Raw genomic sequence first — 27,295 nt, forward strand, 5'->3', positions numbered from 1 at the left:
TCCCCTCCGCCCTTCCACCCCTTCTCAGCTTCCCGTGTTCGCCTCGCGTCCACTCCGTTCACTCTTTCGCTCTCTTCCCCTTGGCTTCACGTTGTCAAACCATGCCAATCACCAACTCTTGTTCAATGAAACAGCTCGACGTTAGGAATGATGTGCGTGACAACACCAACAACACAACGCAAGCACGCCAAAACCAACACACAACTACACAAGGCAATGCAACGCACACACACCTGCAATCAACACAACCCCCCTCTGCATTTCCCGCACTCAAACACAGCAGCAAAGAAGCAACAGCAGTACATCTCATCCTCGTCATCACGCAACAGGCCCGAGACCCAACAGAAAGAAGGACACGCAAAGATGACAGAAAGAAGGACACGCAAAGAACTGAAACGCAAGGAAAGAAGAAAACAACACACACACACACACACACACACACCTAGACACCTACACACACCCACTCACTCACGTACAGCATATGACGCATAAGAGGCCATCCACCATGCACGCTTTCAGAACGCCAACACTCTGCCAACTGCAAACGCGCACGCGCGCGTGCGTAAGTCCATGCAGACCCATCCTCAACCAGGAAACAACCCAACATCCCCTCTCCATCCCGCCTCCAGGGCTCCTTCGTCTCTTCACTACTGCTGCTTTGAAAAAGCAAGAGCAAATTCAGCGTCGTCCTCCATGTCATCATCATCATCATCATCATCATCACCGTCATCATCGTAATCATCATCGCTGTGGTGATCAAGGCTGCGAACACCGCTCGTCGCTTCAAATGCGCCCATGCTGCCAAACGCCCCACCCACACGCGCATACGAAGAAGTAACTGCCCAGTCATCCTCGCCAGCGCCAATGTTGCTGTCATCAGTCTCATCCTCCTCGTAATCGTCAAGAGCGAGCTCCTCCAGCGGGTCAATGTCCGGGTAGTCGGAGTAGTCACCGTCTTCGTCGTCCAACGCATACTTGAGGGCTGCATCCTTCTTGTCGCCGCTGCCGCTGCCAGCACCTTCACGCCCTCTCGCTCGCGCTTCAAACGTCTTGACAAACGCTTGCCGCTCCTCGTTGAGCTCTGCAACGCTGCCCCACACCTTGTTCGGGCCATCACGAGCAGTGGCCGTCTGCATGGCTGCGGGAATGGCGCCGAGCCAGGCCTTCCTTGCCTCCGCCGCTGCAGCACTGCTGGCGCGGAACATGCCTTCGGGCACGTCCAGGTTGTGCAGGTCATCCTTGCCAAGGCACGGGCTGGCGGTGTAGATGATGCGATACAGGCTCTTCACTGCGGTTTCGGCGCTCATTGTGGTCTCGGTAAGCCGCAAGGGGCCGCACCGCAGGAGCAGGCGTACGGCAACCCGCGCGCAATGGAGGCCCCCACCGTCACGGCGGCTGCGGCTGCTGTCGTCGTCGTTGTTGTTGTTGTTGTCGTTGTTGTTTGCGCTGCTTCCGCTGACGGTGCCATTGCTGCTGTCAGAGTCAAACAGCAGTTCAGGCACGCGCTTCCTCAGCAGTTGTCGCTCGCTCGCCGCGACTGCCGGTGTCATTTGCGACAGTCGCATCTCCAGGAGCATCTGCACGTGCAGCACGCGCATTAGGGCCAGTCGGGCCAGCCGCCTGTGGTGCCCCTGCTCCTGGCGCTGCTTGAGGATGTCTTGCACCTCCTTCAACTCCGCTTCGGCGTCATCCTTTGTCCACGTATCCTTCTTGACTCCAACCTTGTCCAAGATGGGTTTCTGTGCCATCACCAGCTCACCCATCGCAGTGCGCGCGTTCAGCACTTGCTTCACCGACTTGTACGCGTCAGAGCCTGAACGGAAGCGACCAGAGTGCAACAGCTTTTTCAGTTCCTCCTGCGACATCTTGCTTGCGCGGACGCCGTTTTTCCGCAGCTTTCGGATGGCATCCTCCTCCTGTCGCCACAAGGGCGTGAAGCGCTGAAACAGCTGGTGCAGTACAATCCTCCGCTGCCTCGTGCGCTCAACGAGCCCTTCCTCAAACAAGTTGTGGCCGACAATGGCCTGCCACACCTTGTCGTGAGCAAGTGCCACTGCGCCGCCGCCATCGAGAACACCCGGGCACGTGCTCATGGATGGCGACAGGTCTGGCCCAGCCGCACTCTCATGTGGAGGCTGCTCACTCGCCCCGGCGCCGTTGTTGTTGGCCTTACTGGTGTCGGAGTTGCTGGCCAACTGCTTCGTGGTGTCCTTGCTCTTGCTATTGCTCTTGCTCTTCTTCTTCTTCCTCTTCTTCTTCTTCTTCTTCTTCTTCTTGCTCTTCTTCTTGCCGGCGCTCTGCTCAGGGTCTTCGGTGCGGGTGCTGGCGGAGTCCCGCCCATTGCCATCGCAACCAACAATGAGACTGTTCCACTTTGTTGGGAAGGGCAAGCTAAACATGTGACCGGCATACTCCAGAATGGCTGCGATCGTGAGGTCGCTGCAGAGCTTGCCTGCTTGCGTCTCGGCCCCGTTCACCTCCTTGCCCTTGCTGTTATCGTTCTCCTCGTTCTTCTTGTTCTCCTTCTTGTCCTTCTTCTTCTTGTCCTGGTCACCACTACCGGCCGAATTCGTGCTGTTGTTGTCATGTACTGCTCCTTCTCGCTTGCCGTTGCTTGCATTAACTTCTGCCGGCTCGCCATCACCCACGCGGCCGTTAGCTACATCCACCAACTCCTTTGGGGTCATGCCGCTTGTGCCGGGCGGTGTCAGTGCGGAGGCGCCATCGCGCAGAAGATCAACCAGCGCAAACAGTGCACTTCGCAGGGACCTGCGTGCCCGTGCCAGCTTCTCGTGCGCCTGCTTTTGCTGCTGTTGCCACTTCTGCAGTTGGTCTTCAGCCTGTGGAATTTGCATTTCAATATCTTGCTTGTCCTCGTGCAAGCGGTCGATGATGGTCTGCAAGTCCTCGTCTGTTGGCCTCATGTCGTCATCACCATCATCATCGTCGTCACCACCGCTTTCAGCGTTGCTAGCAGCGGCAGCGGCGTGTTCCTCATCCCCTTGGTCATATTGAGATGGAGAGTAATCCTCGTCGTCATCGCTCCTGTCATCGTCATCGTCGACGAAATCTGCCTCGTAGCCGTTGTCATCACTCTCTCCATCGCTAATGCTTTCATGCAGCCTGTCCTCAGCACCTTCAACGACGCCATCGTAGCTATCAACATCATCGGCATCAATGCCGTTGTCATCGTAGTTGTCATCAGTGCCGGCACCATCCTCGTTCTCATCCTGTTCATCATCCTCATCATCTTCGTCGTCGTCATCATCCTCATCAAGCACGTCCTCATCGTCGTCATCGGTCGACACTGCACCATCCCTCTGCACCATGTTCAATAGCTCTTGGTGGCCATCGTCACACACCTCTGCCTCCTCCTCTTCCTCATCATCTTCCTCCTCTTCCTCTTCTTCTTCGTCCTCATCATCATCTTCTTCTTCGTCCTCATCATCGTCATCGCTGCTGTCGTTTGCGCCCGTGTCATACGACCCAGCAGAGTAGTTCCCATCTTCGCCTTCGTATTCTTCTTCGTCTTCGTATTCTTCTTCCTGCTCGAAGGTGTTGTGCCCGTACAGATGAGCCTCCAAGTCAATGCGTTCTTTCTGGAGCTGTAGATGGCGCTCAAGCATGGCAGCAAGCGTGTTCGTCAAATCGTCCACGACCTGGTCGCAGGTGAATGCATCGGCCTTTGCGCGCACCACCGCCAGCTGCGCCTGCGTCACGCGCACGTGTGCTTCCTGCATGCACAGGTGGGTGCCAGAGCACGTCACGCTGGTAGTCGTGCCTGCTTGAGGCAGTGCCGACGGCGATTCGGCGCTTGAAGTTGATGCAGTGAGCAAAGATGACGATGATGACACCGACGACGACGCTGTCGAGGAGGAAGAGGGTGCACTCCTCGCTGAGGAGCTAGAGGCGGTGCTCCCTCGCACGGTCGCAGGCAGGCTCATGCCCGTGTCACTGGTCCGCCGTTCCTGCAGCTGACTCTTGAGATCCTCGAGTGTGGACTCGCAAGCACCAATGGCGTTGCTGTCCAAGTGCTCCAGGTGAAGTTTCGCCGCACACACGGTACACACGGGGTCGTGAAAGCGCTTTCCCGTGTCACCATCGCCCTCTGTGTCGCCACCGCGATCGTGCGCTGCCTGTGGCGGCTCGTTCATGTGGCAGTGCGTCTGGTAAACGCCCTCGCACTCGTCACACTCGAGGAACACGGGCTCACAGCACAGCATGCGTTTGTGCTGCTTTTGATCGTGGCAGCGCAGCTTGCATGCGTGACCACAGGGCAGCGGGCGCGGGCACTCCTGCGAGCAGCCACCGTGGTTGTGCGGCTCAATTGTTCTCTCAGACAGCAGCGGTGTCTCCAGCTCGCACGGGCCGTGGTGTTCATGTTGCGGACACACAATGGGAAGGCCAGCACAGACAGCCTCCTCAGGCAGGGTGCCAAAGAACTTCTTCCAGAGCCAGCGGCCTTTCTTGACGTTGCAGCGGTCAAACGTAGACTTGTTGCCCACGACGATCATGCCATCACGCGCACGAGACAGCATCACGTTCACGCGCTCGGGCTCACGCAAGAAGCCGATGCTGCCCTTGTTGTTGCTGCGCACGAGGGAAATCACCACAATCTTTGCCTCCTCGCCCTGGAAATTGTCGACCGTCACGACCTTGATGGGGAACTCGCGGCGCGCCGCCTGCAGCAGCGCCACATTGCGTTTGATCACGGCCTTTTCGCGCTTGTCTTCACCATCCTCATCACCGTCGCCGTCAGCACCGTTGTCGTTGCTGTTGGTGGCGCCGCCATCAGCACTAAGCTCACGACCGACGCTCGCTGATGATGGCGTCGCTGTTGTTGCATGCCTAGTGCCATGGATACCACCCGACGTGCCGTCGCGGCTGCTGGTGGAGTTGTTGTTGCGGTTGTCGCCGTCGTCGTCATCGTCATGGCCGTCGCCGAGGGAGAAGTCACGCCGGCGCCAGGCCTGTTGCGGGTCCTCAAACCGCCGACGCCACCGGTCCTGCTTGTGGCTGTGCAGGTGGCTGGCAAGCTCGTGTGAGTCTGCCCTGCACGCCATGCACTCGAGGTGGAGGTGCTGCTTGGCCTCCGTGGTGATGCTGCGCAGCATGCCGTCCAACAGGCGCGCCTGGCCGCCATATGGGGTGAGCACAACAATGTCGCTGCTCTTGTAGCCTTGCAGGAGCAAGTGCTGCACCACCTGAAATACGATGCGCGCCTCCCCCAGGTTGTGGCGGGAGCGCGTGGTGCTGTCTCTGAAGCCCTCCTTCTCGTCGTGGTTGAGGAAGACGACGTTGTGCCGCAGGCCGACGATGTCTTTGCGCTTCTTCGTCTGCTTGTGGTCCTGCAGGTCAGGATAGGTCATCTCGCGCACGAGGCGGCTGATGGCGGGGCGCATGCGGTGCTGCTCGTGCAGGGAGGCAAAGCCGAGGACAGGCACAAGGCGCTCGAACAGCGACACGTTGAGGTTGAAGCCCTCGCCACTCTCCCGCTCGAACTTGTAGCGGTTGACCTTTGGGCGCAGCTGCTTGTGGTCGCCGATGAGGATGGCGTGCTGGCACTTTGTGGGCACGGACGCAAGCACGTGCGCCTCCAGGATTTCGCCGGCTTCCTCCGCCATGTACACGGGGATGTCCAGGCCCTTGAGCACGTCGGCGTGGCCGGCAGCACCAGTCGTTGTGCAGCCAATGATGTCTGCATCCGCCAAGATGGTGCGGTCCTTGGCGGCCCGCAGCTTGCCCAGTTGCTCGTCAGCATCAGCAATAGCCCTGCGAAGGTCGACGACGAGCTCCGGGATGCGCTCATTCCAATTGAGGGCGGTCAGCTTGCGTGTATCCAGCGGGTACTTCCACAACTTGTTGTTGGCCAAGCCCTGTGGTGGCGGGGCTCCTGTGCACCACAGCCCCCACAATGACTCGGCCTTGTTGCTGTTGCTGTTGCTGTTGCTGTTGCTGTTGCTGTTGCTGTTGCTGTTGCTGTTGCTGTTGCTGTTGCTGTTGCTGTTGCTGTTGCTGTTTGCACTTGCAGACTTGGCCTTGGTTGCTGGTTTGTGCTTGTGCTTGTGCTTGTGCTGGGTGCCTGGGTCGCTGCTGCTGTTTGACCGGAGAGGCGGGAATCCAAAGGCAGCACGCTCTTCCGGGCTGCCCCTGTAGCCAAGATAGCACTGAGCAGCTGCCTCGCTGTGCCGCTCAAAGCAAATGGCGCGGCGCAGGGCGCAGATGTGGTTGCGCAAGCGTGTCTTCTGTTTCCGCAGCCTACCCTCCTCCTTCCGCTGAGCAGGCTTGAGGGCGTGTGAGTCACTGCCCTCGCGCAAGTTGCGCAGCTGATACTGCTCAAGACGAGGGTGCCTGCATCTGCTGCCCAGGCGCACGATCTTCTTGGTAACGGCGAGCTGCTTGTGGCGCGTTGCCTCCCGACGACGCCCAGCTGTGCCTTGCTGGTCGCTGCTGCCGCTTGTATCACTGTCAGCGCCGTCACTGCCGTCACCGCCGTCCCCATCGTCACCATCGTCGTCGCCGATCTCATCACCGAGGAGCTCGGAGAGGAACTGGTCCAGCGCGTGGTTGGTGAAGCAGACGACGAGCACCTTGAGCTTGAGCACCTGCACAAGGAAGCGTGTGATGACCACGCCAATGTGCGTCTTGCCTGTGCCTGGTGGGCCCTGGATCAGCGCCAGGCGGTTGCGCATGACGTGGACCATCGCGGCGCGCTGGCTGGCGTTCAGCTCTGCACCGCCATCGCGGCTGCGCAGGAACTGGGCAAGCTGTGCATCGTGCTGCCCACGCTTCATGTACTCTGGAGGGCCGACGACTGTGCGGCGGTGGCGCCGTGCCTGCCGCTTCCTGTTTGCTGGGGCCGGCTGCCACCCGCCGCCATCATCACCATCATCACCATCATCAACGTCATCAACGTCATCAACGTGGCTGTTGGTATGACGGGAGTTGTTGCTGCTGGGTGCGGTGTTGCTGGCACTGGAACTGGCGTCAGTGGTGCTCGTGCCATTGTGGTGGCCAACATTGATGAGGTCTCGCTCCTTCAGCTTGTAGTTGGTGTTCTTGCGCACTTCCTCCTCAAAGGGGAAGTCGCTCATTTCCTGCAGCTGCCGCAGCGGCTTGTCATATGCGAACAAAGGGGACAGCTGAAGCAAGGTGTACGATCGGTTCTGTTCTTGCTGCGCGGGCTGCTTCTTGAGGACGTGGGTAATGCTCCCGCACTCGTGGTGGACCAGGTCCCTGACAATCTCGTCGGCCACTGCGTCATCGAGGAGGGTGAGATGAACCTTGCCTTTCATCAGCATGCCGATGTCACGTATGCGGTCGATGCGGGCAAGGTGCTTCGGCACGCCGTTCTCAAGCAACACGACAAGCCAGTCTGCCATGAGCACGCGCTCGCGCTGCCAGAAGCGGATGCGGGAGGTATTGTTGAGCTTGTGGTACGCACTGTCGCGCCCAAGCTCAAAGGTGAAGGTGATGGCGCGGCCGTTGAGCAGCAGGTCAAACTCGCAGGGGCGCACGTTGTAAACCGGAAGATAGCGGGACTGCGTCAGGCCGAACACCGCGTCGCTGTCGTCGCTGTTGCCGCTGCGCAGGAGGCCGATGTTGTCTTCGCGCAGAAGACGGAAGTGGTGCTCGAGCAGCTGCTCCATGTTGGCATTGCCTTCCAGCGGGAAGAGGTGCTCGCCAGGGGCCAACGATCGTTGCAGGACCTCAATCTTGGGGACGATGGGCAGTGTTCGAAATGATGTACCCTCAAAGAGAGCCAGAAAGGCTTGAACGTCGCTGTTGCTGGACCGGCACTTGCGAACGGCAGGCGATTGCCGAAACCTGTGCATCGACGACAGGATGGATCGGGAAAGCAAGCCCTGAGTGGTCGTGCACACGATGCGGAACAGCTTGGCGATTGCGGTGATGTGCTCCGCGTGCGACTGGCCCGGGTGTGGGGTCTCAATCTCGAACAACACTGCCTTCAGCGCCCTGGAGTCGGAGGCCATGGCACGGAGGGCGGCGTTGCGTTGCCGCTCAAACTCCTTCGCTTCGATGACCAGCAGGCGGTTGATCGCGTTCACCCAGCGATCGGGGGTGAAATCATTGGCGTCAGAAGCCCTGGGAAGGATATCGTTGAGGGGTTTGGACAGATTCAGGAGCCTAACAAGCTCGCTGTCAGAGGAGCGGCGAAAGTCAGCGAGAGCGAGCAGAAAGACGCGCTTCTTGGAAGGGCTGGCCTTCTTCTTGCTGTGGGCGATGCCCTCAAAAGCTCTTCGATAGCGCTCAAAACCAGGGTCTTGCTGTTGCTGTTGCTGCTGCCGCTGGTCGCGGTGGCGGTTTTGCTGGCGTCGCCGGCTGGACGATGAGGATGCATGAGACGATGTCGTTGAGGAGCGAGAGGAGGTGGAGGATGACGAAGAAGATCGTGCGGCTGATGCTGCCGCGCGTCGTGGCGCTCGAAGGCGTGGCCGTGGTCGTTGTTGTTGCTGCGGAGACGCTGACATGGCTACTCTGTGTGTGTGTGTGTGTGTGTGTGTGTGTGTGTGTGTGTGTGTGTGTGTGTGTGTGTGTGTGTGTGTGTGTGTGTGTGTGTGTGGTTGAAATACAGGGAAATGAACACGAGAGAACGAGAACAGCAGGGTGAAGGACAGGTTGAGTATGTGTGTGTGTGTGTGTGTGTGCGTGTTGCGGAGCTGACTGTCCATCAGGTCCATCGATCTCGAAACAACAACAAGTCTGTCAACAACAGAAGAACAGAGGAGGGTCGGAGCGTCTCACACTCACACTGACTGGCTTGGTTGGTTGTGTGGAGAGGAGGAGAAAAAGACACTTACAAAATACACACACACACACACACACACACACACACACACACACACACACACACGGAGACGCACTGACATGCACACAACACCACACAAACACACCAGCGGTTGGTGTTAAAGTGCGGACAGCTAGATTATTGGTTGAAGTTTTCAACAAATGATCTCCAACAAAGGAAACTGCTGACTCGACGCTTTTCGTGGGGCTGACACAACAGAAACTGCGTCCGCTCTTTTGTGGTTGCTTCGCTTGTTGCTCCTTTGCTCGTTGCTTCTTGTGTGATCTTGTGTGACATGGCAGCCTTCGTGTTTGCTTCTGCTTCTCAGTGTTTCGAAGGTTGGCTGTCTGGCTGTGATGGCGACCACCAGCATTAGTAACAATACATCAACGTACACATGACAGGTTGGTTGCTTCAGTGTGTTGGCGTGTGTAACCCATCACTTTATCACTCCATCACTCCATCACACACAGTCACACCGTCACACCGTCACGCCGTCACTCCGCCACACCGTCACACCGTCACTCTGCAGCAAGAGCAAGGAAGCTGAGAAGCTGGGAAGGCAGGCAGTTGTGGCGCTGGAAAGTTGTCGGTGCTCCAAGTCGGTGATGTTCATTTTCCTGCTTCTCATTGACAGCCAGACAGTCCAAGCAAGCAACGTCCCAAGTACTCGAGCACACAAGACGCCCAACTGAAGGAAGATACGCCTTCCGATACAAGTTCTTTCGGCTTCGCAGACAAGTCAACATGCCCGGCGGTGGAAAAGGCGGTAGTGGCGGAGGAAAAGGTGGCAGCCACGGCGGTGGCAGCCAGGGCCATGCTGGTGGCAAAGGCAGCGGCAGTGGTGGAAAGGGGCCAGGCGGCTGGCCGTCAACCACGGGCAACGCTTCGGGCGGCGGGCGCACCAACGCGCCACCTGGCGGCAAGACGTCTGGCGGATGGCCTTCCACCACGGGCAACCCTTCAGGTGGCGGCCGCTACAATGCGCCACCCGGCAGCAAGTGAGGCTGAATCGAGGCAAAGGCGAATGACGGATCGGCAGCAGCTCTCCCAACAACTCGACGACTCTGCGACCCGATGCGTGTGAATTTGAGCTTTGTGTGCTTGTTCACGTGGTCTCGGGTCCTGCGTGTTCCCTCTGAATTGCTTCCCCTTCTTCCTGCTTCTTTCGCCTTTCTGATTCCTCTTCCTTCTCCCTTTCCTACATGTGTGTGTGTGTCTTGCCTTTGCTTCTTGCAACCTGCAAACGGTGCCGCAGCAGTAAACAGCCTCAAGACACCAGCCTGTTGCTTAAACCTTTAAACCGCATCACAACCTCATCAGGGTGAGTCTGTCTGTAAGCATTTGCGTGCGGTGGAATCGAACCCAATCACTCAAGGAACAGCGGCAAGACAACGCACCCCCTGTGGCACAGCGGGATGACGGTACGGTGGCGCCTTGCACAACTTTCTTCACTCGCGTTGCTTTGCTTGCAAGGCTTCGTTTGCATTACTTCATCAACATCACTCAAGCAATACACAATGGAGAAGTAATAGGGTGGAAGTAACATGTAATTTAACACTCACAACCACAACACTCCCACCCTGCGCCTCGCTTACTTGATCGACTCAACGCCGCCGTTTCTGGCTGTCATCAACGATACTGGCTCACATCTATTCATTTTCTTTGCTGACACGCAACGGACACACGGAGGAACTAAGCGGGGGAACAAGAGCCACCAGGCAGGCAGGCAGGCAGGCAGGCAGGCAGGCAAGCAAAGGAGCGCGGGAACCCACCAAGAAGGCACAACAGCACACCAAGGACAAGGAAAAGGCAAGACAAGAAGACAAGGACGGGGCTTCGGCGGCGTTCAGAATCCAGCCCACAAACAGCACGAACAAGAAGACCAAGTCCAATCCTCCTTTCAGCAGCCTTTAAGCCAGCCAGCAAGATGCCTGGAGGCGGAAGAGGCGTGGGCAGCAAGCCCGGAGGAGACAAGGCTGGCCGGGGCAAGGCAAAGGGCAAAGCCGGTGGATTCAAAGGCGGTGCCCACGGCGGCAAGAGTCCGGGTGGATGGAAGATCCCCGGTGTGCAGACTGGCGTGGGCAAGGGCGGCGGACACGGCAGCAAAGGGCCTGGCGGCTGGGCCTCCACCACGGACGTTCCACCAGGCACGGGCCCCACTGGCCAGCGTCCAATCTCCCCACCTAAACCACCAGCGGCAATTGGCCACTGAAGCGTGCGCGCGCCCTCGTGTGTGTGTGTGCGCGCGCGCTAGTGTGTGTGCTAGTGTGTGTGTGTGTGTGTGTGTGTGTGCTAGTGTGTGTGTGTGTGCGTGCTTGTGTGTGTGTGTGTGTGTGTGTGCTAGTGTGTGTGTGTGTGTGTGTGTGTGTGTGTGTGCGAGTGTGTGTCTGTGTGTGTGTGTGTGTGTGTGTGTGTGTGGTGGGTGGTGTCTGCTGCTCCTCAAATACAAACAAAGCAGAAATTCATTGGAAGATATGGGTCAATACTCATGACTTCAACCGCAACCCAATGCTCACGTTTCTTCGGCAAGAGGATGAAGACAGCGTGGAAGACCGCGCGCAAGTCAGACACGTACGTGTGTGAGCGTGGCGGCGGTACTGGTGGTTGTGGTGGGTGGCTGACGTTGATGATAGGGAACCACGCGCGTCACGCTGTTGTGACGTGTGACCTTGGCTTGCTACAAGTTCTCTTGCTGCCTTGTACTTGAGCTGTTGCGCCTGTGGCACCAACAACACGAGTGAAGCGAGCGAGCAAACTAACATTCACACCCAACGACGACAACAACTTTCGTTCACACACACACACATGTACACACATGTACACACACACGCGCTCGCGCGCACACGCACGCACGTACACGCACACACATGTACATGCACGTTGGTTGCAGGTGCTGGTGTCTGCGTTTCCAACGCCAGCAGAGGCATGTCTTGTGGACACGTGCCGACCATATCCAAAGCCTTTGTCCCTTTCTGCTGTGGCGGTGAAGAGCGGCAACGAGGATGACGGGGTTTGTGACGGCAGCCGTGAGAGCAGTGGTGCTGACGAGATTGTGGCCCACATTCTCTTTCTTCCTGTCACACTACAACGGCCAAAGCATGGTGCTTCGATGCGCAGTCAGGTACAGCCAATATGCTTCGTGGCACATGCATCACGCTTTGCACAAGCAAGAACATGAGATCACAACGACCACACACACGTACACACACGCACACTCATGTCCACACACACACACACACTGACACGCACGCACACACACACACACACACGTTCATGCACGCTCATTTTCACGCACACACACACTGACACACACACACACACACACACACACACCAAAATTCACAGCCCAACGTGACGCTACTTGCGCCGTTGAGTGTGCTGCCAAGTTGCCAAAGACAAGGCATTGGATCGAAACTTACAGAGTGGGCGCTGGAGCAACAGAGGGCCCAAGGTGTGGCAGCAGTGTTGGTGCTCGGCTCAGAGTACTACCGCCGGTTCGGGTTCAGGCCCGTCGCAGACTTTGACCTGCACTATCCAGATGCAAGCCTAGATCCGCATTTCTTCTGCCTTGAACTGCAACAAGGCAGCATGTCTTCCTGGGCTGGCGCAACAGCCGTGCTGCCGAAACAATTTGATCTGCTGGAGCACGCGGTGGATGTTCCTGCCCGCGACACGGACACCATTCCGTACGCCCCGCTCATCCTCATCTGCAACAACCTTATGGCAGCCGTAGGGGATGGCACAGGTAGGAAGGAGAGTGATGGCGAGCGAGGGCAACGAGAAGGCGAGGAGGGCATGCACCGCAGCACACAAGCAGCCCTGTATGAACAACAACAGCAAAGGTTGCAACCACAGCAGCAGCAGCAGCAGCAGCAGCAGGAAGCGCTGCCTTTTGGGTATGCCATTGTGGACGCCAACGCGCTTGCACGCGAAACATCACCAGCACACATGGCATCCACGTGGTGTCAGCTGCTCACAGAGGCAGGGGAGTTTGCTTCAGTGCATGCTGCGCGCGAGCGATTCGCTGCATCATTCGCCCCATACGCCGGCAGGGCGGGTGCACAGGAACAGGAGGCAGCACAGACAGGCAGCCATGACCGCAAGAACGATGGGGACAGCAGCAGCTGCGGTCTCTTTGGCGAACGCTGCTTGTTCGTCGTGCACCGTGACGCAAAACGCCGCATGCATGCCGTCGCCACTGCCACAGACTGGCTGCCAAGTCGCGGTCTGTTACAGCGCTGCCCAGGCTTGATGCGCTACCTCACATCCCCAGCACCGCCAATCGCAGCAGCCACCACCGCGACAGTACCGTCGCAGCCATCGCAGGGGTCCACACCAAAGCCGCCGGCTACGGAGAGCCAGGCCTCAGTTCCGCAGCCGCAGCGGCCGCTCAAGGACCTGCGCTACGAGATTGTGACGGAGGAGAGCAGCGGGCTGGCACGCCTGGAGTGGGTAGCGGTGCACCCACAGTTTCGCGGGATGGGGCTGGGCCGCGCCATTGTGCACGCTGCCCTGCGCATGGCCCTCAAACGCGGCCAGCAGGCAGCGGTGCTCTCCACGCAGACCACAACTCCGCGCGCCGTGCGGATGTACACGCGCTCCTTCGGGTTCGAGCTCTTCTCCGAAGACAAGGCGGAGCTGGTGGCAAAGGAGGGGGAGGAGGAGGAGGAGAGGGAGGAGGAGGATGCAACAGAACGCGCAGAACCAGGGCCTCGACAGGCAGCTATCGCCGCCATTGCCCATTTGCTGTGACGTGAGTGTGACGTGTGGTGCATGATGGATGATGGGTGATGGTGGGATCTCCGAGTTGGCTCGTGCTGCTCTCTGTCTGTATTGGTGTTGGCTCATGTCAGCGCTCATTCGTTATTCTCCATTTCCCCTCCCCCGTTGTCTTTGGTGCAGCAACCATCGCCTGCGCGCGCGCGCGCGTGTGTGTGTGTGTGTGTGTGTGTCTATCTTTGGTCCTGCTGCACTCTGTGTTTGTGATCGTACTAAAGAACGTGATGGCTTGTTACTCTCAGCATGTCGTGTACATCAAGGTTAAGAAGAGAACAATGCGTCATAACACCAAATGCAAGTGACGGGCAAGCTTGGTCACAGATTCTTGAGGTAGCGTCCTTCACGAGCCGTATTGGCGTTTGCAACCATGCTCCTTTCCCATGCCTTGTAGATGGACGACGTGATCCAGCCCGGGATGCCCAACAGCGCACAGTTTGCGACCAATGCAACAACCAGCAGGGCTGCATACACCAGAGGACCCAGAAGCAACGCCCATACACAGGCAGCGACAAGTGTTGCGATTGGCAGGAGGTAATACTCGCTGTCGAGGAAGAACATAATCGCCAGAGAGCCCAGTGGGATGATGCAGTGAAGAAATGAAAATGACAGCTTGTGAAGGAATCCAATGCTGTCATTTTCAGCCAGCGGACAAGCGGCACGGACATTGAGATGCGTGTGTGCGTGCGTGTGTGCGTGCGTGCGTGTGCGTACGTGTGAGCGACGATGCAAGCCCAGCAGAGTCATGAAACGAACAAGCAAATAGTGGACTCACATGGTCATCCCCACCACGCACATCAATCGCCCTTGAAACACAGGCAAGCGATACAACTACTTTGGTGATCATGCCACACTCTTGAAGGCTCTTGAAGGCAAACACAAAAAAATATGCGGTCGTCTTCGAGCCAACAGCAAGCCAGGACAGGACGTACTTGATATCACCGTTTCGATTGTACCACGAGTCTCTGTACAGCATGATGGTAACCTCTGCCCGTTCCACCAAGTCGGCAGCGAGGATATGCGTTTCAAGATCAGTTGCCAAATACTGGGTCCGGTTCTTCGCAGTCACCCTCAGAAAGTCGTTGCCGCTTCCCAGGTTTATGTCTGTGCGCGCCACTAGAGCGTGTTCCCAGACAATTTGCAGGGGAACGTCGACAGCAAAGTAGAGGGGGATGTCGATGAAGAGGGTCAGGACCTGGTACCCAGCCACACCGGCGCAGCAGTAGAACGCAATCTCAAAGGGAATGGTGCCGTACATGCCAAGGCACGCCACGACAATTACCCCAACGACGGAGATCAGTTTCATGAAGATGGCTGTCTTTGCCTGAAAAGTGGACCAGATATCGAGGAACGTGATGGCACAGCTGCCAAGGGCTGCCCCAAGCAACCTTGGGCCGCCCGTCGTTGCGCGGATGCAGTGGTATTTGTATCGCAGAAAGCAGGAATAGTAGCCTGTTGTTTGCGTTGGCCTTCCAGTCAAGGCCACGTCAACTGAGGACGTCTCACGCGAAAACGCAAACTGCTCCGGCATGTTGGTGTTTGGCTGCTGTGTTTTCTGACACAGAAAGCGATTCGGATCGCTTCGGAGGAGAGTAGAGGCACACGCTTGTCAGGGAGATGGTTCAGCGAGAAAGCCTCTTGAGGCTGCTTCTCAGGATGATTTGGAGGCCGGATGTTGCCCTTGCTGCCTGTGCATGGCTTGGGTGTTGGATGATGATGATGGCGGAAAATGACCGCTGTGCTGTATGTGCGTTTGTTGAGACCAACAACGCACAAGCTGTGTCACATCAATTTACTCTGCCTTGCTTGTACTTGCATGTCAGATGTCTCTGTGACTGTACACCAAAATACAAGGTGAGGCAGCAGAGATGCCGCTGGCCTTTCCCATGACAGAGCCCACTTCGTGGATCGATGCCCAGCCAGAGTCCCCCCTCCGACTCTCAATGCTGTTGTGGATGCCGACCAGCATCTCAACGCGCGCTTGTTGTGCTGCTGCTGATGTGTTGGTTTGTATTACATTACATTGCAACTATCGTTACATACTGTTGCTGTGGTTGTGCAGTGTCATATTCGAAGCAGCACAACACAAACAGATGTCTGTCCAAGACCGAGGTCATCTCGTCCCTTCATACACACCATGTGAGCTTGGTCAAATCATGCAAAGGTTTTTTTTTGTTCTTTGTTCTCCAACATCGCGCTCAAGAACACAGAAAGTCGCACACACTGCAGACTGCAAGCAAGTGTCATGTTGCCGTGGTTCCACGCTCACACACAACACAACAACATGGACGCACTTCCTCAAACCGAAGCAATCGCGTCCACGGCAACAAAATTAGCTTGCTCATGCAAAGGTTTGTGTGTCTTTGTTGTCGTGACCTGGTAGGTTCAATGCCACACAAGCCCAGGGTCATAGTTTCATCCCACAGCACAACAAGCTCGCGTTGATACCTGCATTTACGCTGGATCACCCCACGATGAAGGACCGGGACACAAATGCCAACAGTGCCCCACACCCGAACCTACCACAACCTTCGCCATTTCAACTGATTGGTGCTGGCAACTTTTTCTGGAAGCCCCCACCAAAAATGGCGTGAGGGATGTTCCTCCATACAGTGGTCGTGTCGTGTGCTGCTTAAAATTATCCACTGTGCTGGTTGTTTTGCCATGCTCGTGTGCTTGCTGTTTTGTGACTACTGCTATGTTGCGCTTGGCTGCTGGCTTGTTTTGTCTCTTGCTCTCTTGCTGAATTGGTTGCCGTGTCGGGCAGTGCAGTGGGTGGCTTGAATCTCGACCTTCGTCTGCTGCCTTGGCTTTTCCACCCAGAGTTGTTCATTTTCTGTCAACTCCACTGAGCAGGCAAGCAGGCAAGAACCGCAACTCCACGCAAGGAAAGCGAACAATCAAGGTTTTCACTCAATACGAAGGACACACCAAGGCGAGGCGTCCCTGCACTCATCGTCTCAGGGACTTCAAGCGCAAACAACGATGGCAAGAAGGACAAGCTCAAGCGCCAGGGCCTGCGACTGCTTCATTTCACTGCGCTTCAATGAAGCCATCAACGCGGGAAAGGCGCTGCAGGCTGCTCTCTCTGAGCGAGGCGTGACAGCCTTCCTGTGCGAGGTCCCGCCAGGCAGAGACATCGAAAGCACCATCGTGGAGGCCCTGTCAACCTGCAGGATGGCCGTCATCATGGGGACCAAAACGTATGGGAAGAAGACACCAGCCTCGTTTGGCACAAGAGAAGAGTTGAGGTTCATCATCGACGAGAAGAAGCCATTCTTCTACATCAAAATGTGCGCCAAGCTCAAGTCAACTACCGCACGGTTTCGCCTCCCAGATACCATCTCCTACCATATGTGGCAGCCCGACAACAATGATCCCAACATTATTGTGCCAGCCGATCTCGTCGACGGGATTGTGAAGAGCCTCACGGTTAGTCCTGCTATGTGAGTGTGAGGAGAGCGAGGATGGAGCATGACGTGCAGTGCAAAAGGTGGGGCAACTTGAAGGAGCAGTGGGGACTGGTCATTCGTGCCTCCCTGCAGTGCTTGTTTGTCGCAATCCCAAGCCAGGCTAACAGAACCGTGATTTCTGCAATGCATGCCCCTTGCCCTTGTTGCTTCCGCTTGAACCCTCACCTCCTCCTCCAGGATTTGCCCGCCGCAGGCGTGTACAATGACATTGACGATGTCTTGTCTCCTTTACCTGACCACGCCTTCAACTTTCCACAACCAGAGTCGCAAGTGACACACCATGCTGCTTCCGTAATTTCCTCCTCATGCCCAGACCTCACAAAGGACACGGCTTTGGTGGAGAAGAACAGCTCAGTGTCTGGCGTGCCCACAAGCGGCCACATGGCCTCATCCAAGACCTCCGGCCATGGCTCTGGCCCAGAATCGCCCGCGCACACACCTCCTATCTCGGAAGGCGTGGATGGTCAAACTGCAACTTCACACGGGACGCAAGGCACGTCCTCGCAAGCGCCGTCATCCTCACTGGCTGTCGCCTCGCCTCCAAACGCTCGCCTCTCACAGGAGCAGAGAAGCCAGACACTGTGTGATATGACATCGTCATCCAAGAACACGACTTCAACCACCTCGCCGGTGAGCAACCATGTCGTGACGAAAAGTTCTCGGTGTGCTTGTGACCTCTCCAGAAGTGAACAGTTGGTTGTTCACACCGATGGACCTCATCCGTTGCTTGATACCTGGCTGCTCTGGGCACTGTTAGAAGTATCTTCATCCATCATTATCATATCGTCTTGCTACTCAACTCCTGCTTTGTCCCATTTGCACATACTCATGCCTCACCACCGAAACGTGCATCAACGAGCCACTCACACGCACTCACTCGCACACACACACACATAAGGCTCTGCGACGTAGATTACCGGCTGTTTCAGAAAGTGCGCCGATATTGCCTCCTTTACTCAGACGGCATACCATTGCCACAAGCTTAAGCAAAAATACAAGCTTTTCCTGCTGTCTCCCACCTCTCATGAAAAAGCGACCTGTTGAGCATGCTCGTGATGGCACCTGGGCCCAATGGCAACAGAAGCATGGCCGGCTTCACCACCGGCTGATGTATCTGACTCCTGACGCCATCTTTCACGTGAATGTCATCAAACAAGAGGAGAAGGCTTTTGTCTTAAAGCCACTCAGCAAACTTGCGGTACACGACGAAGGCGCCAAACTGGTCGTCAAGAACAGCAGCGGCGATACACTTCGCATTTACGCACCCGACACGCCCGAAGGCGGATCCCATTTACAGCAATGGAGGGCGGCACTATTCGCTGCCAAAAGATGGAACGGCAATGACGACATAGTTCTGCCAGCCTCAATCAAGGCAAACCACCAGTTTGCGGCCGCAATATGGAACCTCATTTTCCCCGGGACAGCGAGGGCACAGCACCCAGAGTATCGAGACGTTTGGTTGCGCTGGCTGTGTAACCCAAATGCGCAGGCGACGTTCGAGACAATGCATCGCTTGTTCATGCGAGCTGTGAGGCAGGTAAACGACGACGCCGCGGCGCTGTCGTACTTGAATCACCTCACAGATCTTCACCACAGCGTGCACACCCGTATGATCATGAATGCAATTGACCCCAGCTCCAACATGCTTACCTCTTGGAAGGAGCATACGATGCCCGACAGCAAGGCAACCCACAAGCACATTTTTTTCTCGCTCTTCACGGCGTATGTCAGCAAGCAAGCGAGGTTCGCGCAGCAGCATGACAAAACGGGTGCTTGGCCGGGCTTGCTCTGCGCAGCTTTGGACTACCATCCCAGCGTTCTCCTTGACAGCTCAACAGGGCCTTCCGAGCAAGCTTTCACCGGGCCAACGATCGCGGCAGCTCAAGAAGGCAAACCAGATGATGGCGTCGGTTGTGGTGCTGGCGCTCACCACGCCGCTGAGCTGCCAGGGGAGCACCAGCACTCTCCGTTTGACGCAAACACCACAGCGGCCATGCAAGCTGAGGAAGAGAGGCTGTCACGCCCTCAAGGGGAAGTGTGCAGCGTGCCCCTCACTTGTTTCGAGGAGCTCGTGTATTTCTTCAACGTGGATCACCTGCGGTACTACGCCTGCAAGCATTGGGCGCAGCATGATGTCAGTCGCTACCTCTCTCTCTTGGAGACGCAGAACGCCGGTGTTCTCAAGCACGTGTTTGATGGACCAACACTGCAAGGCAGACCAGCGGAGCGACTGTGCTTGTTGCTGCCATGCCTCGATATCCGCTCACAGGAGGACCAAGCTGCCATCGTTGAGGCGTTCACCGAGGACGGCGGTCTGCACATGGGCACGTTTCGTGTGTTCGCTGAGGCGTGCGTGGCCAAAGCAAAGACAGATCTCCTCGCATTCTCCCTGCGAACGTTCTTCAGCACCCATGCCGCCTCCATTCCCGACGCTGTGAGTGAAGTGCTGACCATGCTCACGGAGCCGCAGGAGTCTGGCCATCGACACACCACAGCCAAGGCCTTTGACACGGCTAAGGTCCTTTTTGATGCGGTGGTCGTCCTGGTGGGTGGTAACCTCGTGTGCGTGGACTCCTTTGAGGACTGGAGCAGCACAAGCACTGATGAACGGAAACAATTCCTGGTCCACCTCATTCACAACTATGCTTCATCAACCCTTTGCAAAATCACCATCGAAAACCGCGGCTGGCTCGATGACTCGAACATGACGGAGCGAGCGGCATTGCGTGCCCGTGTTGAAGATGAGACTGTGGCTGTGGATTTTACATATGAGCGTTCAGAGGCGGAGTTTGCGTCACTTCTTGCAGGTTTTGTGCGCATCTGCATACATTTGGGCTGCTTCCAAGAGCTCCGCGTCTGGGCGAACAAGATTGGGCAACGGCTGTTCAAACTGAGCTTTGGCGAAGGCTTGCGAGGCGTGACCATGGAGGCGCTGTCAAGGTCGTTTGACCTTATGCCTGAGTGCAAGGACATGGTGCTCAATGGCACGCTGCTGAGCACACCACAGTTCTTCTGCCATGATGCTTTTAACGCGATGATCCGCGACAAGGCGACCGGCGTGGACAAGCTTCGTGGCACGTACTTTGATCTGCTGGCGTTGGCCGAGAAGCTGGACGGGTACCCCACCTTTGCCGAGGACATGAAGCACCTGGCATCTCGACTGCTGCCGCACAAGTCCAAGACCATTCTCGACAACCTGAACCACCTGTGTGAAGTTGTGCTGCAACGAATGAAGCAGGGTGGTAACGTGAGCGGCAATGGAGCAGGTGCCAAAGGAAACAGTCAATCTGCGGCTCTTCAGGAGAGGCGCGCGGCCGGTCTCAAGCTTGGCGACCTGGTGCAGTGCAGCCTGTATGCCACGGACGCCATCTTCATTGTGCAGTCGTTCCGCAGCCGCAACCTTCTTGAAGGGTGCATTGCGCACTACGTCAACAATTGTGAACCAAGCACGTGGGTGGAGCTGTTCCGGCGCCTCGACGTCATCGCGTTCTTCATCAAGTATCTGGTGCGCGAGAGCTACGAGAAGGCCTTCACGGCGTTCAAGAGCCACAACGGCGGAAACGAATGGGCTTCCCGGCTGGTGGATGCTGCACAGGAGCAGTTTGACGAGCCCATCATCAGCCTCGACGAGCTGCGTGTTGAAGAGGAAGAAGCGCAAGCACGGTTGATCCAGACCATTCTCGCGCGGGGCACAACCACTGCCGATCCTGAGATGTCATTCATCATCGAGTTTACTGGGCGCTGGATGCAGCGCATGAAGGACATTGTGTCGATTCCCATGACGCCGCACAACACGCAGATCATCACCACGCTCATGTTTGCGGCATTCTACCGCTTGTCCGTGGCTCAGTCGACAAGCAATCTTGGCTCTGAAGCGTCAGGGCTGAAGTCATTGATTGCGGAGGTGGGCACCGGCGAGGGAAAGTCGGTCATCATCATCATGATGGCGCTGTACTTTGTGTGCGTCCAAGACAGACGTGTGCACATCCTGGAGAACAACGTGAGTCTGCTTGACCGCGACTACAGCAACTACAAGGCGTTCTTTTCCCAGTTCAAGAAGTCTGATGGCACCAGCGTCACAGTGAGCACATCCATTGCACAGGAGGCTGACATTACGTACTGCTTGCAAGAGGATGTTGAGGCACAACACCGAAGTGAGGCCCCGAAAGGGTGCAACGCGTTCCGCAACGTCGTGCTCATTGTGGATGAGGTGGATGACCTGGTGATTGATCAAAACCCCGTCAGCGGCTTTGTCAAACGCGACGAGGACAACAGCGCACACATCCTCAAGTGCTTCCAAGCACTGAAGCGCAGCGGGCTCGCTGCAGCCAAACCAACTGGGTGCCCCGAGCGCGTTTGGAACAAGGCTCAAGCGGCCTTCCGAACCGCCCAGACCTGGCGCGAGGGAAAAGACTACGCGCTGGTGGATGGGCGACACCGAATCCTGGATGGGCGTGGTCGCCCAACCCACTACACGAGCGCAACGCTCCAGTACGTCAACTTTATTGCCGGTTACAACGACAGCCCGAGCTTTGACACAGTGTTTTACGTGGTCAGCACGCCGCACGTGTTCAAGCAGTACGCGCTCATCTTGGGGCTCACTGGCTCTGTGGGCGGTGAGGCGGAGCGCGAGTATCTGCGGACCACGTACGATGCGGGCGTGTTCAGCGTGCCGCCGTTCCTGGACACGTGCACCGATGCGTGCAAGCAGGAGCCGCAGCAGCGGTTCGTGAAGGTAGTGGCCAGTGCGCAGCAGCAGAGATCGGAGGTGATCGAGACGGCCGAAGGCAGCGCAGATTCGGTGCCGGTGCTTGTGATTACGCCGAACCCCAAAGAAGCAGCAGCAGTGTCAAATCAGCTGAAGGGACGCCTGGGCCAGGGGCGCGTGCAGCTGCTGCTGGAAGTTGCCAATGGAGTGTCCCAGAAGGACAAGTGGCAAACCATCATCGACCAAGCGACGCAACCTGCGCAGCAGTCTGGAACCTGCAGTGGGCCGACTGCTGGGTGGCGTGTGACGGTGACCGACTACTTTGGCGGCCGCGGGCACGATTACAAGGTGACAGACGAAGGCGTGGATGACGCCGGTGGGCTGCTGGTCATCATCACACACATCCCAGACTCTTACCGCGAGTGGGTTCAATGGAAGGGCCGCACGGCACGGCAGGACCGCAACGGTCAGCTGGCGCTCATCCTCAACAGCGAGGAGGAGTTCATGAGGGGGCAGCGCCAGACCGTCACGCAATTCACCAATGGTGAAATTGACAGAGATGAGTTTGTGCGGCAGTTGTTGCGTGAGCGGAATGTGCAGATGAAAACGCAGCTTGACAAGTACGCCGACCAACAGCGGAGCGGAATGGCTGTGAACGAGATGTGCGATCGCTTCTACCGCAAGTACGGCACGGGAGCCGTGTGGCCAGCCAACGACACACAACGCAAGCTGCGCGACTTTTTGAAGACGTATGGCCATACTCCACCAATCAGCAAGACCAAAGAGTTTGCCAATGAGCTGGACATTGGAGACGACTTTCCTTACTGAGTCTCGACTAGAAAAGGGCACATGTTGAGTCTTGATAGTCTACCGCAAGTGGCGAAGTGGAGTTGTGCGTGTGTGTGTGTGTGTGTGTGTGTGTGTGTGTGTGTGGCAGTTGCAATGGACGCTCTTTGCTTTTCGTTTGATGTGTGTGTGTGATGTGACACGATATGACAGCAGCTTGCCGTTTCTGTCTTCTTTCCCGTTCTCTTCTCTCTCTCTCTCGTTCAAGTGAGGGAGGTTCTTGAGTGCTGTTTTCCTTCGTCTCGTTGTCATTGTTGTTGTGCTTGTCCACGTGCACCCGCCCTGTCTTTCATCTGTCTGCGTGTATGTGTGCATTTCTTTGTTTCCCGTTCTGTGCTTGTCTCCTAGTGTTTGGTTTCCTTGCTCGCTTGACTTTGAGCTGACCGCTTGGCTTGTTGGTGCAAGCAAGTGTACTCATTGCGTTCAAGGAGCAGGGTTCTCTGTCTGTTCTTGCTTTTGTTCGTTTTGTTTTGCTTGCTTGTTTTTGTTTGCCACAAACAACATTCGCCACGAACCAACAAGCAGCAAAACAGAAGCAAAGAGCGAAGCAACCACCAAAGATCGAAAACCAAACAAAGCAACAAGCAACACAACACAACCACCACCACCACCACCACCACCACATCCATCCGATCCAGCCGACCATGAAGCCGCGCATGAATGAAGGGCAGCTGCAGGAGTGGCAGCGAGAGCTGCTGGCGCAACGCCTCAACATCTACACTCACGATCTCTGCAGATGGATCAATCGTGAGTGTGTTGTGTGTGTGTGTGTGTTGTGTGTGTGTGTTTTGTGTTGTATTGTGTTGCCTGCAAGCAAAAGCAACTCCGCTGCCTGGTGTTGCTTGCTGTTGAACACTCATGCACACACTTGCGTGATGTTCCAGGTGTGCTGCAGCGGGAGGTTGCGCCAGAGGACTTTGTCAAGACGTTGGGTGAGTGAGGATCGTGGTGCCATGCTTCGTGCTTGTGCTTCACTGTGCTGCCGTGCGTTCCTTTTCGTTGGATCGCCCTTCCGTTGCCTTCATGCCACCTACATGGCGTTTTCGTGCATAGGTCCTGGCGTTGTGCTTCTCGATCTTGCAAAGGCAATCCAGGCTGGCGAAGTGCAATATCGTCAAGAGTACCGCGTGGAAGAAGAGTTTCCCACCATGAAGCTGCAAGTCCGTCGCAACGCCAAAGCAGGTGCTTATGCCATGGTGTGTTGTGTTGTTGTTGTGTTGTTGTGCACGTAGCTTCTTGTCTGCGCCTTTTCCGCCCCCCCCCCTCCCGGGATTCTGTCCTCCAATCTCGTCTTCGTGCATCCCTGCTTCCCGAATTCACACACACACACACATACACACGTACACACACACGCACACGTACACACACATACACACGTACACACACATACACACACGCATACACAACATACACACACACAACTCTCTCAGGGACGTTTGCTGCGCGCGACAACATTGCGCAGTTCATTGCATGGGCACGACGACTTGGTATTCCAGACGACCTCATGTTCGAAACCAACGACCTTGTGTTGGAGAAGGACATGAAGCAAGTCATCTACTGGTAAGTGGAGCCCATTGGTGGTGGTGGTTGTACCGGGTGTACGTGTGTACGTGTGTGATATCGACTGCCTGTTTTCCAGTTCACAGTTCAACATAACACCACCTTCCACCAGATCACACACACACTCACACGTAAACACACTCGCACACACACTCCCACTCACACACACACACACACACACACACATGCAAGCCTCATGGAGGTAGCGCGCTGCCAGCACGGCGTTGAACCGCCACGCCTCGTGAAGATGGAGCGATCACTCGACGACGAAGTCGCACTCGTGAGTTGGGTGTCTTTTGCTGACAATCACGCACGGATGCACTGCATGTTCCCCTCTCATGTTTGTGTGTATTATGCTGCGTTGTCGCTCACTCCTTGCCCCGCTTTTGCTTTTGTTTCACGTGTCTGTGTGTCATTGAGTGCAGACTGAGGGGACAGAAACCCCAGGTGATGCAGAGATGGACGCGGCCGTTCGCGCTCTGCTCGCAGACCTCGGTCTCGATCAACATCTCGCTGACAAGCGCGACTCCCTCGGCAGGTAGGTGTATGTGTGTGTGTGTGTGTGTGTGTGTGTGCGTGTGTGCATGCGTGTGTGTGTGCATGCGTGTGTGTGTGTGTGTGTGTGTGTCGCAATTGCTATGCGACTTCAGATATATTCGGCCCCCTCACTTGTGCGTAGTGCAGTTCACACCTAGTGCGTGTTGTGGTTCACCTCACGTTGCTCTCTTCCTCTCGTCCCACCACGCTCTTCAGATATTTTTTCGGGCAGGAGACGCCCGTGTTTGTGCGCACCCTGGATGGTGATCTGCTTGTGCCCATGGAGGGCGAGTGGATCACCCTGCACCACTTCCTGCGGTGCGTCCGTGCGTCCGTGCATACGATGCCTTGAACCACACACGCACATATATCCCACACACACACACACACACACACATCCCACACTAAACACGCACACATACCACACACACGCACATCCCACACTAAACACGCACACGTACCACATACACACACGCACATCCCACACTAAACACGCACATCCCACACATCCCACACCTCACACAATACCCTCATGCACGAACCCCTTTGCAGGCTCATCGCCGGCGATTACAAGGCAGAGGTCCGCCGCGTGCTGAAGCGCTGTCGCAAGGTCGCAAAGGTGAGGCCATGAAAAGCATCCATTGCTTGCAAGCAATCGGCACCCTTGCGTGGCTCACTTCTTCACAAAGCCACACATTCACATTCACACCACGCGTCATCGCCTCCAGGTCAACGAGGGTGCTCATGCGGATGACGTGGAGCAGCACGCCGCATGCTCCACTTCCGGCTTAAACGAAGAAGCGCAGACGTCCATGGATGAGATCGAGTAAGTGAGGAAGGGGAAGGAGGCAAGTCAAGGAGAGAGATAGAGAGATAGAGAGGGACAGAGAGAAATGGCGTGTGTGTGCTGAGTGACACGCACAAACACACATGCACATGCATACATACACACACGCAAGCCCCCCCCACACACACACACACGAGAGAGGAGAGGAGTGTTGCTGACATATGTGCTCCTCGTTTGTTTGTGGACTGCCGGGGTAGGAAGCGCATTGAGACCCAGCGCCGCGAATTTTCGGCACAGGTGGCCACGCTTGTTGGCGATATTGAGCGGGAGAAAAAGGAAGCAGATGCCCTCCACCAGGTGTGTGTGTGCGTGTCTGGGTGCGTGTCTGGGTGCGTGTGTCTGGATGTGTACATATGCGTGCGTGTGTGTGTGTTTGCGTGCGTGTGGTGTGAAGAGTCATGACAATTTGCAAACACATGTTCTTGATGATGCGTATGTGCGAGTGTCTAAACAACATATCATCTCTCCGTAATTTGTTACAGCACGTGGACGAGCTGAGGCTGACAAAGCAGAAGCAGGACACGGCGCTCTCTCAAGCACAGGAGGACATCCGCACACTCCGCAAGCGCATTGCACGCGAACGCTTCAACCGTGCTGCACAGCACGCCGTCGCCAACATGTATGCACGCACACCCATGCTTTGTTTGTTTGCTTGGTTGTTTGCTTGCACCTTGTGACTTACAAACGCCATCTTACACAACTATCTCAATCGAATGTGGCGCCCTCTTTGTCAACATGTTGCTTCTCCCCGCTTACCTCCTCACACATTCACATGCACGCGCACATGCACGCTTGTAAATACATGCGCACGATAATTTTGGTTCTGACGTGCAGCCGTCGTCGCAGCTCAAACATCTCAACACTCAAGGTCGGTGTGTGTGTGTGTGTGTGTGTGTGTGTGTGTGTGTGTGTGTGTGTGTGTGTGTGTGTGTGTGTGTGTGTGTGTGTGTGTGTGTGTGTGTGTGCGTGTGTGTCGGTGTGAAGAGGACAGTAGCAGAGCACTTTCAATTTACAGTTTGCAGGGCCAACAAGGTGACATGGGCCCATTTATGTTACCTTCGTCGCTCATCAATTTTTTTTTGTGTGTTCATCTCTCCGTCCAGGCCGCCGTCTTTGCCCTGCGCCAACTGGCCAAAGCCACAAAAGCCTTTGATTGTAAGTCCATGCACGCACGCACCAACCACACAACACAATACAACACAACACAACGCAATACAACACAACACAACACAACACGACACAACAACCCTGAGCTTTTCGTATTCCATCTCCATGCCACATGCGCACTGCATCTAGTCGAAGCAGCGACGACATTCCCGGGCACAGACACACACATACACACACACACACACACACACACACACACACGCACATGCACATGCACGCAGCTGCGGAGTTTGTGCACGAGGCGCCACCGAAACAAGACAGACTGCATTCTGCATTGGCGCGAGCAGACCGAAGCCCACGGACCACGAGTCCCGTCAGGGAACTTCACGACACCGTCGTCGCAGCGGGCCCGAACACCACCGCCGCCAGCGCCGCTGCCACACGATCGGCACCAGCCACCACGTCAACAGCAACAGCCACCGCCACGGCAAGGCCTGCAGGTGCCGCTGTCTCTGGGACATCATCAACCCCATCAAAGGTGACCACACGCGAGGCTGCACGCACGCAGGGCCACCAGTCATTTGCTTCCCCGCCACATTCCCCAGACGTCGGTGATACGTCTTACCTGT

General features: G+C 56.4%; 5 protein-coding genes across 5 annotated transcripts in view; 3 read left to right on the forward strand and 2 right to left on the reverse strand.

Moving 5' to 3' along the window:
* Nucleotides 1–108: 108 nt before the first annotated feature.
* Nucleotides 109–8,812, reverse strand: PTSG_06284 (uncharacterized protein). The gene is made up of 2 exons (XM_004993118.1): nt 8,773–8,812; nt 109–8,499 (listed from the first exon to the last, which is right to left on the reverse strand). Exon 2 carries the CDS (start codon nt 8,490–8,492, stop codon nt 648–650), a length of 7,845 nt encoding a protein of 2,614 aa, XP_004993175.1. The 5' UTR covers nt 8,493–8,499; nt 8,773–8,812; the 3' UTR covers nt 109–647.
* A 1,927-nt stretch (nt 8,813–10,739) lies between these two features.
* PTSG_06285 (uncharacterized protein) lies at nt 10,740–13,883 on the forward strand (the record flags this gene model as incomplete). Its single annotated transcript, XM_004993119.1, has 4 exons — nt 10,740–10,980; nt 11,271–11,383; nt 11,703–11,933; nt 12,158–13,883. The coding sequence occupies 4 exons, from the start codon at nt 10,740–10,742 to the stop codon at nt 13,562–13,564; spliced, it is 1,992 nt and encodes a 663-aa protein (XP_004993176.1). The 3' UTR covers nt 13,565–13,883.
* On the reverse strand, nt 13,788–15,119 carry PTSG_06286 (uncharacterized protein; the record flags this gene model as incomplete). The annotated part of the gene is made up of 2 exons (XM_004993120.1): nt 13,788–14,219; nt 14,443–15,119. 2 exons carry the CDS (start codon nt 15,117–15,119, stop codon nt 13,907–13,909), a joined length of 990 nt encoding a protein of 329 aa, XP_004993177.1. The 3' UTR covers nt 13,788–13,906.
* A 1,454-nt stretch (nt 15,120–16,573) lies between these two features.
* On the forward strand, nt 16,574–22,597 carry PTSG_06287 (uncharacterized protein; the record flags this gene model as incomplete). The annotated part of the gene is made up of 3 exons (XM_004993121.1): nt 16,574–17,020; nt 17,239–17,691; nt 18,095–22,597. 3 exons carry the CDS (start codon nt 16,574–16,576, stop codon nt 22,595–22,597), a joined length of 5,403 nt encoding a protein of 1,800 aa, XP_004993178.1.
* A 525-nt stretch (nt 22,598–23,122) lies between these two features.
* PTSG_06288 (uncharacterized protein) overlaps nt 23,123–27,295 on the forward strand; it is a 5,597-nt gene continuing 1,424 nt past the window's right edge. Inside the window, exons 1-14 of the mRNA XM_004993122.1 lie at nt 23,123–23,362; nt 23,500–23,547; nt 23,669–23,797; nt 24,046–24,175; nt 24,368–24,455; nt 24,601–24,713; nt 24,929–25,030; nt 25,265–25,331; nt 25,441–25,538; nt 25,757–25,856; nt 26,042–26,178; nt 26,394–26,427; nt 26,663–26,714; nt 26,948–27,295. The exon at nt 26,948–27,295 is cut by the window's right edge and continues 192 nt beyond it. Of these exons, the coding sequence (XP_004993179.1) occupies nt 23,260–23,362; nt 23,500–23,547; nt 23,669–23,797; nt 24,046–24,175; nt 24,368–24,455; nt 24,601–24,713; nt 24,929–25,030; nt 25,265–25,331; nt 25,441–25,538; nt 25,757–25,856; nt 26,042–26,178; nt 26,394–26,427; nt 26,663–26,714; nt 26,948–27,295 (1,549 nt within the window). The 5' untranslated portion in view covers nt 23,123–23,259. The remainder of the gene's footprint in view (nt 23,363–23,499; nt 23,548–23,668; nt 23,798–24,045; nt 24,176–24,367; nt 24,456–24,600; nt 24,714–24,928; nt 25,031–25,264; nt 25,332–25,440; nt 25,539–25,756; nt 25,857–26,041; nt 26,179–26,393; nt 26,428–26,662; nt 26,715–26,947) is intronic.

This window comes from Salpingoeca rosetta, assembly GCF_000188695.1.
Source record: "Salpingoeca rosetta unplaced genomic scaffold supercont1.14, whole genome shotgun sequence".
Lineage (NCBI taxonomy): Eukaryota > Choanoflagellata > Craspedida > Salpingoecidae > Salpingoeca > Salpingoeca rosetta.

Coding starts and splice junctions, on each gene's coding strand:
- PTSG_06284 (XM_004993118.1), bottom strand. CDS start 8,492: ATGTCAGCGTCTCCGCAGCAACAACAACGACCACGGCCACGCCTTCGA.